Source organism: Miniopterus schreibersii (genome assembly GCF_964146895.1).
Source record: "Miniopterus schreibersii genome assembly, chromosome: 2".
NCBI classification, from domain to species: domain Eukaryota; kingdom Metazoa; phylum Chordata; class Mammalia; order Chiroptera; family Miniopteridae; genus Miniopterus; species Miniopterus schreibersii.
In genome coordinates, this window is record NC_138102.1 from 97524951 (window position 1) to 97538660 (window position 13710).

Here is a 13710-nt window from a genome sequence, read left to right on the forward strand (position 1 = left end):
GTCTGTAATCTCCATTGGACTCCTTGAATTTATAAAAATACAGATATGTATTATTAATTAGATAAAATTGAAAAGCAGTTTATATATGACTAGTTTTGTATTAAAATAGGTATGTGTGTTTTGAATAGTCAGTCATTAGAATACTCACTGTTTCAAGACTCAGATACCAGATTTTTTGGGCAGCCTTGGAGAGACAGGATGCTCTCTTCTGACAATTTTTCAGTCTGCCTTCACTAGGTAAAAAGTAAGATGGTATATTATGCGCAAGGTCAAGCCAGGTGGATTTTCTTGTACCATCTCTTGGAGCAGCCCAAGTTTGTGAAGATATTTTTGATCTTAGACCTTTGGAAAGGTCTTAGTGCTCTGTATGAGTTTAATGAAGTCAAATATTAGAACAGTTGTTACACATTTTTTAGATTGGTTTACTATATATAGTTAAAAAAAAAAAAAAAGCTGCAATATAGGATCTTGAAATTGAGAATTGAAGGAAAACTTCTAAGGTTACCAGTACTGTCATTTCCTAACATTTCTAATTGCAGTTAGAGAGCTGTATAGAATGGTAGGTGGGTTATTTTTGTCATGTTCCCATGATGTAGATATCTCATGCTTTCTACTTACCCAAGGGAGGGAATTGAATAGGTATTGTAAATTTATACCTCAGTAAATTGGGCCTTGACATTAAACTCTATATAAATAATAACAGCCATTTTGTTTTTTAAAGTGTTACCAATATCTGAAAGCCATGTTAAGGTTTTAAGAATAAATTAGGTAGTGGCAAGGATTTAATAGTATAAAATAGTTTTGTTTCTATAGAAATTAAAAATGTCAGTTATGTTTTATTATTTCTTAAAATATAATTTTACTTTAAGTTGTTCCTCTTATTTTCAGAGATATAACTACAATGAAAGGAACCATTGTTGCTCAAGTGGACTCAAGTGAGTCCTTCCAGGAATTCTGTAGTACGTCTTGTCTGTCTCTCTATGAAGACAAACAGAATCCTACTAAAGGAGCTCTAAATAAGTCAAGATGTACAATTTGTGGTAAACTAACAGAGGTTTGTACTTTTGTGTTTTATCTCTTGATTTTAACTAGTGGAAATATTTTTAACTTTATACAGTTATAGTCTTTCATCAGTGTATATTTCTTTAAAAATGAGGATATATAAACATTGATCTGATGAGTATCCCATTATGCAATTTTATTCTCCTCTAGTGAGAATGATTTAGAAAAAATTATAATATGAATTGACTTTTTTTCCTGAGGTTGGGAGAACTCATAGACAAAACCAGTGTTTAAACCAATAGGCTGACTAAATAAGTAAGACAACAATATTGCTTAAGAAGTAGAACAAGTGGAGGGAATATTTTTTGGTAACTTCACATTGTTAATATGGTATTAACGTATTTGCATTTAATTAAAAAAAGAAACCTGTGTGTACGTACCTCATTTGAATGATTTATAATAATGGTTCTCTCTTTTCCCTTTTCTAAAGCAGTGTACTTATTTATAGTTCGTATTGGATTTATCTGAAGATTTCCAGTCTCTTTGTTCTAGAAGTTTTATACTAACAGTATCCAAACTGGGTTGTTTTATATCATTTTTAGATACCTCTAGAGAAGTTTGTAGTTAGGTCACTGATGGTCCTCCCCAAGCCATACATGTATTTCTTGAGTGTATAAAAATGGTTCAAGGAGTAATGAAATATACTTTATCTTTCCTTTTTGGTTAAAGAAGCCTTCCACAGAAAAGTTATTGAGGCATTTCTTTTTCTGTTGGAGTACCTTGTTATTTGGCTACTTGTCATAATCATTTGTTTTTCAAAATTTTGTTTGTTGTTTTTCTTTTAGATTCGTCATGAAGTTAGCTTTAAAAATATGACTCATAAACTATGTAGTGACCATTGCTTTAATAGATACAGAATGGCCAATGGTCTGATAATGAATTGCTGTGAACAGTGTGGAGAGTACCTGCCCAGCAAAGGTGCTGGAAACAATGTCCTGGTGATTGATGGTCAGCAGAAAAGATTTTGCTGCCAAAGTTGTGTCAGTGAATACAAACAGGTAATTCTGATCAAAACGCGCCATTCTTTAAAAAAAAAGAAAACCCCGCCATTATTCTGAATGTATTGTAAGTGGCTCTAATTGTTTTACTCTAATAGTATTTATTAACCAGATTTTTCTTGGAATCTCATTTGATTTCATATTGTCTTCACATCTTAGAAATGACTTATCTCGAATACTATGCAGATAATTGGATATAAATATGTGATTTTTTTTACATAAAAAGGTAAATGCTACCAGAATGATCTCTCTTTTGAATTTTCTTTTTTGGGTGGTGGAGGGGTAAAAATATGATTTTTCAAACTGTTAAAGCTTAGCTTAGGACTGATTACCTCATTTATTTTTCAGTTTTAAGGTTAATTTTGATTTTAAGATCATCTTAATTTAGTTTATTTTTGAATTTATACACATGATTCAAAAGTAAAGTGTACATAAAAGGATATACTCAGAGAAATCTATCTCCCATTTCTGTCATCTCCTCTTGGTTTCTATTCATTCTTTCAATTCATTATATCAGTGTTCGGTTCTTACTATTTTATGTTTTCTGTTCTTTCTGAAAAATTATGGAAATATGTAATTCATTCTTAGTTTTTCTTTTTTCCTATCCAAAAGGCGGCATATTGTATATACTGTACTGCACCTTCCAAATTTTTTTTTAAAGAAATTAAAAAAAAAAAATTTTATTATTGTTTAAAATATTACAGATGTCCCTTTTTCTCCCCAATGACCCATTCCACCCCGTTTCTTCCCCCTCCCCAGTCCCTCTCCCCACCATTGTCCATGTCCTTGGGTTGTATATATATGCATATAAATTCTTTGGGTACTCTCTCCCCCTCCACCCACCCGACCTCCTCCATCCCTCTGACATTCATCAGTCTCATCTATGCTTCCATGTCATTGAATCCAAATGTCCCACAGCTTTTTTATCCACTCATCTACTGATGGGCACTTGGGCTGTTTCCAGATCTTAGCTATAGTAAACTGTGCTGCTATGAACATCGGGGTACATATATCCTTTCTGATGAATGTTTCAGGATTCTTAGGATACATTCCTAGGAGTGGAATCACTGGGTCAAACAGCAGCTCCATTTTTAATTTTTTGAGGAACCTCCATACTGTTTTCCATAGTGGCTGCACCAGTCTGCATTCCCACCAGCAGTGTACTAGGGTTCCCCTTTCTTCACACCCTCGTCAGCACATGTCGTTTGTTGATTTGTTGATGGCAGCCATTCTGATAGGTGTGAAGTGATACCTCATTGTGGTTTTAATTTGCATCTCTGATGATTAGCGACGTCGAGCATTTTCTCATGTGTCTCTTGGCTATCCATATGTTGTCTTTGGAGAAGTGTCTATTTTAAAGTCCTTTGCCCATTTCTTAATTGGGTTGTTTGTCTTTCTCTTGCTGAGTGCTATGAGTTCTTTGTACACTTTGGAAATTAGCCCCTTATCAGATTCATCCTTGGCAAATATGTTTTCCCAGACCGTGGGGTTCCTTTGTATTTTGAGGCTGTTTTCTTTTGCTGTGCAGTAAAGAATTTTTAAAAAAATGTTTTTTATAGGTTTCAGAGAGAGGAAGGGAGAGGGAGAGAGAGAGAGAAACATCAATGATGAGAGTCACTGATGGGTTGCCTCCTGCATGCCCCCTATTGGGGATCAAGCCCAAAACCCGGAATCAAACCATGACCTCCTGGTTCCTAGGTCACTGTTCAACCACTGAGCCATGCAAGCCAGGCTGCACCGTCTAATTTTTCACTTCATAATGTATCTTGGAAACCATTTCATATCAATATATATAGACTGTCTTCCTTTTTATGGCTGCATAGTTAGATTTTCACTAATTTTGTGTGCCAGTTAACACCTTTTATTAAAAATCAAATTATAGAAACTTACAGATAAATTGTGTTTGTATTAGTCATCTAGGGCTGTCATAACAAAATACCAAATACCAAAGACTGGAGGTCTCAAATAATAGAAACTTATTTTCTCACAGTTCTGGATGCTAGAAATCCAAGATAAGTGTTTTTCAGGGTTGATTTCTGGTGAGGCTGCTCTTCTGGCTTGTAGAAAGCTTAACTGCCTCCCTAAAGGCCCTATTCCAAATACAGTCTCATTGGGGATTTGGTCTCCAAGCTGTGAATTTTGGAGGAACACAGTTCACATCATTACATTATTAAAAACAAAGGAAATACTGAAAATTGAACACTTCCTAATTATTACATTTATTAGCACTTCCTAATTATTGCATTTGTTATATTATCTGTACTCTTAAGGTTATTTCTGACTACTGTATTTGTATGATGGAAGTATACATAGTGGTGTTACTTCTGTGCATCTTTTCCCAGTTTCATGTTCAGTTTTGTGTTGGTAGTCTGAAATTAGCCATAGTGGGAGTATTTTCTTGGCAAATGCTACATATTATGGTGGATTCCCTCAACTCTCAAGAGCTAGTAGTTAACCACATACAAAAGACACTGTCCCTGGTACATACATTCTTGACTATGTATTTGTGGAGGTGTGGTTTTAGGGTAGATTTTTAGAAGCAGGATTGCTTAACCAAAAAGTAAATGCATATGTTAGTTTGTTAGATATTATTAAGTTCTCCTATGCTAGATTTGTACCAGCTTGCATTCTTTTCAGTAATATTGTGGAAGTGCCTGTTTATTGCCTCTCCAACAGAAAACATGAACACATCATTCCTTTTATTAGGAATGATGATAAGTTTTTCATATTTCAGGGCTAATTGTTTTCTCTGTGAATTATTTGTTTACATCTTTTACTCATTTTTTTGTTTGAGCTTTGATCTTCTCATTTCCCCCCATTAAATTGAACATTCATTCATTTATTTATTTTTAAATATATCTTTATTGATTTCAGAGAGAGGAAGGGAGAGGGAGATAGAAATAACAATGATGAGAGAGTTATTGATTGGATGCCTCCTGCACACCCCCTACTGGGGTTCGAGCCTACAACCCGGGCATGTGCCCTGATCAGGATTTGAACCTTGATGTCCTGAATCCTAGGTTGATGCTCAAACGCTGAGCCACTCAGTCCGGGTGAACATTTATTTTAATGAGCAAAATGCTTTGGTAATTTGTTTATGAAACAATTATTGACCACCTACTATGTTGCAGGTACTTTGCTATTTGCTGGGAATACTACAATGGAAAGTAAAGTAGACATAGTTCCTGCTCTCATAGGATTTGCATTGGGGAGGCATACTTCAAATTCATGAATATAAGGAAGGCTATAATGGTGATGGAAAGGATCAAACTGATGATAATCTTCCAGGGTTTTTGATGATGATGATGTTGCTTTTGGTAGGAGTGGTGGCTTTAGTTAGTTGGCCTGGGTTTAAATCCTGATCTTATCAGTCATCATCTTTGTGCTGGGCAAATGAACTTCCCTGTGCCTTGCCTTGTTTTTGACATGTGTAAAGTTGTGGACCTAGTAATCCCTGTCTCGTAGTATTACTAAAAATATCAAATCTGAGTCTTTTGCCTTGATTTTTAAGATCCTACTTCAAGTAACTGAACAGTACCAGTTCTCCATCAGCCCATTTGTGCTCTTGCCTAATTACTTTCCCTTTCCCCTTCCTCAAAGGTAGCCCCTAATTTTGACTTTCAACATCATGGTTTGACTTGTTTATAAACTTTATGTAAATAGCATTAATATATAGTGAGATTTATCCATGTTATATATAACTGATTGGATACTTATAAGTTTCTGGTTACGTAGAATTTTAAATTTTAATATTGTCAGACTTAGTGTTTTTTATTATTGCTTCTGGATTTTGCTTCATGTATTTTTTTCACTTCCAGGCTATAAAGGGATGCTTTTCATGTTTTCTTCTAATGATTGTAAGGCTTCATTTTAACATTTAAATCTTTATCCATTTGGAATTTATTCTGGTCTACCCTTGAATTGTGGGTCAAATATCTGCTTCTAAATGGCTGACCTTTAGACTCAGCATCTTTTTGATGTCAGAGTGTCCTTCAATAGTGTAAGGGATTTCATTCCACTTATTACATCAGTGTTCTTGTTAACTTTATTCGTAAATATTTTATCTTTTATTTTAAATGAGGTTTTTTCTTCCATCATTTTTTTGGTGTGTGGATACATATATGTGTGTAGGTGTATTTTTATTGATTTTAAATACCTGCTACTTAACTAATTGGTTGATTCTCACATTTTGTTTTCAGTTATAGTTTACATTAAATATTATTTGTATATTTCAGATGTACAGCATCATGCTTAGACAATCAAGTACTTTCCAGAGTGGTTCCCTCCAATATTTCAAGTACTACCCACCTTGCCCCATACATAGTTATTACAATATTGGCTATAGTCCCTATGCTGTAATTTATATCTCTGACTATTCTGTATAACTACTGATTTGTATTGGATTTTTAAAAAAACACCATCATATCACCTGCAAATAGAGAAAGTTTAAAAATCTTCCTTTCTGATTCTCATTTCCGTTACTCTTTTGTCTTGCCTGATGGTGTTTCTTGATAACTCCAATAGAATTTTAAATAGTGGAAACAGTAAATATTTTTTTCTTTTTCCAGTAGTAATAATGCCGGCTTTAGGATTGATGTAAATACACACACACATACACACACACACAGACACATTTATTAATCCTCACCCAAGGATATGTTTATTGATTTGGGGGGGGAAGGGGAGAGAGACATCGATTGGTTGCTTCCCATAGGCTCCCCAACCGGGGCTGGAACCCACAATCTAGTTATATACCCTGACCGGGAATTGAACTCTCAACCGTTTTGGTGTAAGGTATGATGCTCCAACCAACTGAAGCCCCCTGGCTGGAGCAGAGGTGAATATATTTTACCATATTAAAGAAGTACCCATTGATTTCTGTTTTATTGTTTGACCAGAAACGAGTAGGTTTTTTTTGTTTTTGTTTTTAAAATATATTTTTACTAATTTCAGAGAGAGGAAGGGAGAGGAAGAGAGAGCTAGAAACATCAATGATGACATAGAGTCAATGATCAGCTGCCTCTTGCACATTCCCTGCCAGGGATCAAGCCCGCAACCCGGGCACATGCCCTGACCAGGAATCGAACCGTGATCTCCTAGATTGTAGGTCGATGCTCAACTGCTGAGCCATGCTGGCCAGGCAAGTGTTAAGTTTTGAAAGTCTTTTCAGTGTTTATGGAAGTGATTGTTTGTCTTAGATTCAGATCTGTCTGACCATACTGCATTACTAGAATAAACCATACCAGGTCATTAAATGTTTACTTCTAATTGTTAATATTTTATTAGTATTTTTCCATTCATATTGATTAGTGAGATTGGTCTTTAGTTTCCTCCTTTTTGGTACAATCTTGAAGATACCAGCATTATTGCCCTTGTTGGTTTGAATCAGTGACTAGATAGAGTAGTCAGCTCATGGACTAAACAGTCCGGGGTTCAGTTCCAGCCAAGGGACATGACATGTGGCTCTGTTCTAGGCTTGATCCCTGGCCCTGGTAGGGGTACATGTGGGAGGCGACCAATCTTTGTGTGTCTCTCACATCGATGTCCCTCCCTCCCTCCTTCTCCCCTTTCTATTCTTTGTGAAAAGCAATGGAAGAGATATCCTTGGGTGAGGATTAAAAAAAAAAAGGTATCAGCATTATTTTTGCATTATAAAAATGCCCGGGAACATTCACGTTTTTATATGCTTAAAACAGTAAAAATGAAAAGAAATGAATTAAATATTTAACTCAAAAAGTAAAAAGGAAACAAAATAAACTAAAATAAAACAGAAGAAAAGAAATAAAGATAGAAGTAGAAATTAATGAGTTAAGAAATTAAAACAGTATTAAAATAATTCAGAATGAGCCCTGGCTGGTGTCGCTCAGTTGGTTGGGCATCCTCCCATGCACTGAAAGGTTGCTGGTTCAATTCCTGGTCAGGGCACATACTTAACCATCAAAACAGAGAAAGTTAAAGTTGAAAATCAGTCATTAAGGGACTACATTGTACAATCCTATATATAACATGTTGAAAGCTGTGAAAATAAAATTTCCCTCAATTGACTCCAGAGCAGATACAATAAAGCAGAGAAATTTCCATAGAAGAAATAGGTATAATAGTATAAAAAACTACCTTACAAAAAGAAATGGGCTCAAATGGTCTCATGGAATTCCATCAAATTTAAACCAGGTAATTTCAATGCTATTTAAACTATTCCAGAACATAAAAAAGGAGGAAAATAACATTTTTTAATGTGCTAAATATGTATAACATAAAGTTTCTGATTTTAAACATTTTTAAGCATACAGTTGAATCCTGCAATATTTGTGCTTTCCTGAGGTTTATTTCACTTAGCACCATGTTTCCGTTTCATCTTTGTTGTGGCACTTCTTTTTATGGCCAAATAATATTCATTGTATCTATATGCCATATTTTATTTATCCATTCATTTGTTGATGGACATGTGGGTTGTTTCTACCTTTTGGCTATTGTGAATCATGGTGCAACGAACATTGGCATATGTATCAGTTTGAGTCCTGGTTTTTTATTCTTGTGGGCATGTACTTAAGAATGGAATTGCTGGGTCATAGGATAATTTTTCATTTAGTTTTTTGATGAATTGCTGAACTGTTTTCCACAACAACAATATCATTTTACAGTTTCCAACAGCAATACATGATGGTTCCTTTTTACTGTACGTCTTTGCCAACACTTTTCATTTAAAAGATACCGTTATTGATTATAGTCGTCTTAGTAGGTGTGAAGTGTTGTTTGTGGTTGTGATTTGCATTTCCCTAATGACTTACGATGTTGTTGTTGTTGAGCATGTTTACTTATGTTTATTGACCATTCCTAAACATTTTTTGGAGAAATAATCTATTGAAATCCTTTTCCCATACTTGAATTGTTTTACCTTTTGTTCTTGAGTTGTAGGAGTTCTTTATATATTGTGAATGTTAACCCCTTATCTGATAAATGGTTTCAAATATTGTCTGCCATATGTAGACTGTTTTTTTACTTTTTTTTTTTTTAAAATGTTTTTATTAATTTCAGAGGGAAAGGAGAGGGAGATAGAGTTAGAAACATCAATGAGAAAGAGTCATTGATTAGTTGCCTCCTGCATGCCCCTAACTGGGGATGGAGCCTGAAACCCTGGCATGTGCCCTGACTGGGAATTGAACCATGACCTCCCTGTTCATGGGTCAGTGCTCAACCACTGAGCTACACCAGCCAGGCTCTTTTTACTTTCTTGATAATGTCATTTAATGCACAAAAGTTTTTTGTTATTTTTATTTTTTTAATTTTTGTTGAATTTATTGGGGTTACATTGGTTAATAAAATTATATAGGCTTAAGGTGTACAATTCTATAATACATCATCTGTATATTGTATTGTGTGTTCACCACTCCAAGTCCTTCTATCACCATTCATCCCTCCTTTACCCTCTTCTATCTCCCCCTACCCCTCTTCCCTTTGGTAATCACCATACTGTTGTCTGTTTAATTTTTTTTCTTTGCTTAATCCCTTCACCTTTTTCACCCAGGCCCCAACCTCCCTCCACCCTATGACAGCTGTCAGTCTGTTCTCTGTATTTCGAATTTTGTCACACTTTTCCTTCATGTGATTTACTTTCATTCTATTCATTCTATTCTATTACATTGACTGTCTTACATTGAACCACTCTTGAATTACTGGCATAGATCACACTTGGTTATATAGTGTACAGTACTTCTTAAAAAATTTTATTTGAGGGAGGGAAAGAGGGAGGGGGAGAGAGAGAGAGAGAGGGAGAGAGAGAAACATGGATATGAGAGCAAAATATCGATTGGCTGCCTCCCGCATGTGCTCCAACTGGGAACTGAACCTGTCACTCCTTGATCTATAGGATGACGCTTCAACCAACTGATCCACACCAGCCAGGGCTGGTGTATAATACTTTTAATATGCTGCTGAATTACTAATATTTTGTTCTGGATTTAAAAAATAAATTGATTTTAGAAAGAGAGGAACGGAGAGAGAAACATCAATGAGAGAGAGACATCTATTGGCTGCCTCCTGCCTACTGGGGATCGAGCCACAACCTGGGCATATGCCCAAATCAGAAATCGAACTAATGACCTTTAGGTGCATGGGTCGACACTCAGCCACTGAGCCACACGGACAGGGTTGTTCTGGAATTTTGTATTTATATTCAAAAGGGATACTGGTCTATAATTTCCTTTGTTGTGGTGTCTTTATCTGTCTTTGGAATCAGGGCTGGCCTAATAGAATAGGGATGGGAAGTGTTCCATTCTATTATGATTTTTAGAAGAGTTTGAGAAGACTTTGTGTTAGTACTTTTTAAAATGTTTGTCTGAATTCACCAGGGAAGCCATTTATTTGGTCCTGGGCTTTTCTTTATTGCAAGGTTTGTGATGACTGATTTAACCTCTACTTACAGGTCTGTTGATCTTTTCTATTTCTTGTTGAGTTGGTTTTAGTGGTTCATGTGTTTTAAGGAACTTGTCTATTTCTTTATGTTATCCAAGTTTTTGGTGTATAATTGCCCATAGTATTTAATCAGTTCTTTAGGGGGTGGGGGGCAATTTTTGTAGTATTGTCCCCTTTTTTCCCCTCTGTTCTTTGCATCTTTTGTTTTTCTTAGTCTAACTAAAAGGTTTGTAAACTGTTTTCAAATGATCAACTTTTGGTTTCATTGATTCTAATTTTTACTCTATCTCCACTTTAATCTTTATTATTTCCTTCTGCTGGCTTTGGGTTTAGTTTTCTCTTTTTTTCTTTCTAGTTCTTTAATATGTACATTAGGTTATTGATTTGAGATATTTTAAAAAAATAGGTATTTACAATGATAAATTTTGTTTTGATCGCTGATTGCTCTATATTCTATCACTTTTGGTATTTTATGGTTTGCCTTTCATTTGTCTGGTATTTTTAAGTTTCCCTAGTGAGTGCTTCTTTGAACCACTGGTTAAGAGGGTGTAGTTTAATATCTCTGTATTTGTGAATTTTCCAATTTTCCTTCTGTTAATTTTTAGTTTCATTCTTTTATGATTGAAAAAAATACTCTTTATAAATTTATTGAGACTTATTTTGTTGGCCTAACATGGTCTGTTCTGGAGAATGTTTTATGTGAAATTTATTCTGCTATTGTTGGGTGGAGTACTCTGTGTTTGTTAGCTCTAGTGGTTTTGCAGTATTATTCAAATCCTGTATTTAATTATTGAAATTCTGTCTGGATGGTCTATCCATTATTGAAAGTGGTATATTTATTGAATTTTCTAGCTGTTTTTCTACACTTGTCTGTTTTTCCCTTCAGATTTGTCAGTGTTTGCTTAGTATATTTTGGAACTCTGGTTTTTGGTGCATATATGTTTATAATTATCATATCTTTTTGATGAATTTACCCTTACCAGTATATATTGTTTTTCTTTGGCTCATTATTTTTTGTTAAAGTTTTTAAAAGTTTATTTTGTTTGAATTAGTATAGCAATTCCTGCTTCTACTTTCTTTTAGTTATCATTTGCATGGAATGTATTTTTCTGTCATTTTACTTTTGACCTATTTGTGAATTTGAAAGTGAGTCTCTTGTAGACTGCAAATAGTTGGATCAGTTTTTATTTCCATTCTACCAATGTCTACCTTTTGATTGGAAAATTTAATCTCTTCACATTTAATTATTTCCAGTAAGGAAGGACTTATTTTCTACCTTTTTATTGTTGGGCTCTTTTTTTTCTTCTTCTGTATGTCTAGTACCTTTTCTGTAACTCATTTTCTCCATTACTGCCTTCTTTTATGTTTAGTTGATTTTTTTTTTTTTTTTGTAGTGAATTGTTTTGGTTCTCATTTCCTTTTGTGTGTAATTTTTAGATACTGTCTTTGTGGTTACCATGGGAATTACATTTACCTAAGTTTATATTTGTCTAATGTGATTTGATGACAAGTTAATTGGCATTTAAAAACTCTATTTCTCCCCTGGTTGGTTTTGCTCAGTGGTTAGAGTGTCGGCCCATGCACTGAAGGGTCGGGGGTTCAATTCCTGGTCAAGGGCACATGCCTGGGTTGCAGGTTCAATCCCCAGCCCTGATTTGGGGCATGTGTGGGAGGCAACCAAACGATGTCTCTGTCTCACATCTATGCTTTTCTCTCTCTCTCCCCCTCTTCCCCCTCCCCCTCCCTTCCTTCCACTCTCTCTAAAAATCAATGGAAAATATATCCTCAGGTAAGGATTAACAACAAAGAAAACGAAAAAAACTCTGTTCCTATATAGCTCCATCCTCCTTTTTGTGATAATACTACATTTTAAACATTGCATGCCTAATTGAGATTTACCATTATTTTTATGTATTTGTCTTTAAAATCACGTAGGAAATAAAAAGTGGACCTACAAACCAAAAATACAATAATACTACGTTTTGTATTTGCCCATGTAGTTACTTATACTATAGATCTTTATGGCTTCATTCTGCTCATGCTGCTCTATAATTTCCTTTAATTTCCGCGTAAATCTTTGACACTCTAGCATTTCTTGTAGGGAAGGTCTAGTGGTAAGAATCCCCTCAGCTTTTACTTGGGTATGCCTTTATTTCTCCTTCCTGTTTGAATAATAGTTTTGCTGTATTTATATTCTTATGTGAAAGGTGGTGTTTTTTCCCTAGCATTTCACTAATGTGTCACTGCCTTTTGGCCTCCATGGTTCCTAGTGAGAAATTGGTGGGAAATCTTGCTGAGAATTCCTGCTACTTGCTATCTCAAGATTGTCTTTCAGCAGTTTGATTATAATGTGTCCTGTGTGTCTCTTGAGTTTATCCCACTGTGATTCTTAGTTTTGAGATTTCTGTTCATTTTCAGATTTTTGAAGTTTTCAGCCATTATTCAAATAATCTTTCTGCCCTGTTCTACTTTTCTTCTGGGCCTCTCATAATGCATATGTTTGTTGACTTGATCTGTCCCATAGGCCCCTTAGGCTTTGTTCACTTTTCTTCATTCATTTTTTCTTTCTATGCCTCAGTCTCTATAATTGCAATTTTGTTCTTGTTACTGCCAGTTGTTGGTATAAGTTCTGACTCTCAATTCTCATCTTGAAGGGGTAGGGAGTGGGTGGTAGGGACTTTATCACTTCCTGGTGGGCAGAAGTTCAGGCTCCCTACTTGGCTTTCTCTACCATCACCCTGGGTGGATACTGGGGCATCATGTTGAAGCCAGGCCAAGGTACAAGTCTGTGCCTCCACTTAGCCTTTGCTGGTGTGGCTGGGATTAGTGCCACATTTTTTTCTGTGGTGTTTGGATGAAGTATAGGGGCTATTTCCTAAAAGTTTTCTGTCTCCATAGGCTGTCATTCCAGTTGTTTCTCTCCATTTCTTTTACTGGTTTCAAGGTGGTTTTTGTCTTTATTTTTTATTCAAATTTTAATTTTATTCAAATTTTCAGATTTTTTTTCAGAAGTTTGACTGTGATGTGTTTTGGTTTATCCTTTCTAGGGTTTACTCAGCTTCTTCTGTCCGTGGGTTGCCATCTTTTGTCTAATTTGCAACATTTTCAGACATGAAAAAAAATTTTTTTTTTAAATTCTCACCTGAGGATATGTTTTTCTTGATTTTAGAGACGGGGGAAGGGAGGGCAGGAGAGGGAGGGAGGGAAGAGAGAGAGGAAACATTGATATGAGAGAAAA

The 13710-nt window shown here is 35.2% G+C and overlaps 1 protein-coding gene across 6 annotated transcripts in view; it reads left to right on the forward strand.

Annotated features, from left to right (window-relative positions):
- ZMYM2 (zinc finger MYM-type containing 2) overlaps positions 1-13710 on the forward strand; it is a 124770-nt gene that overhangs the window by 33939 nt on the left and 77121 nt on the right. For all 6 annotated transcript variants that reach the window (XM_081126698.1, XM_081126697.1, XM_081126696.1 and 3 more), the window contains 2 exons: positions 889-1054; positions 1848-2060. In XM_081126698.1, coding sequence (XP_080982824.1) covers positions 889-1054; positions 1848-2060 — 379 coding nt within the window. The remainder of the gene's footprint in view (positions 1-888; positions 1055-1847; positions 2061-13710) is intronic.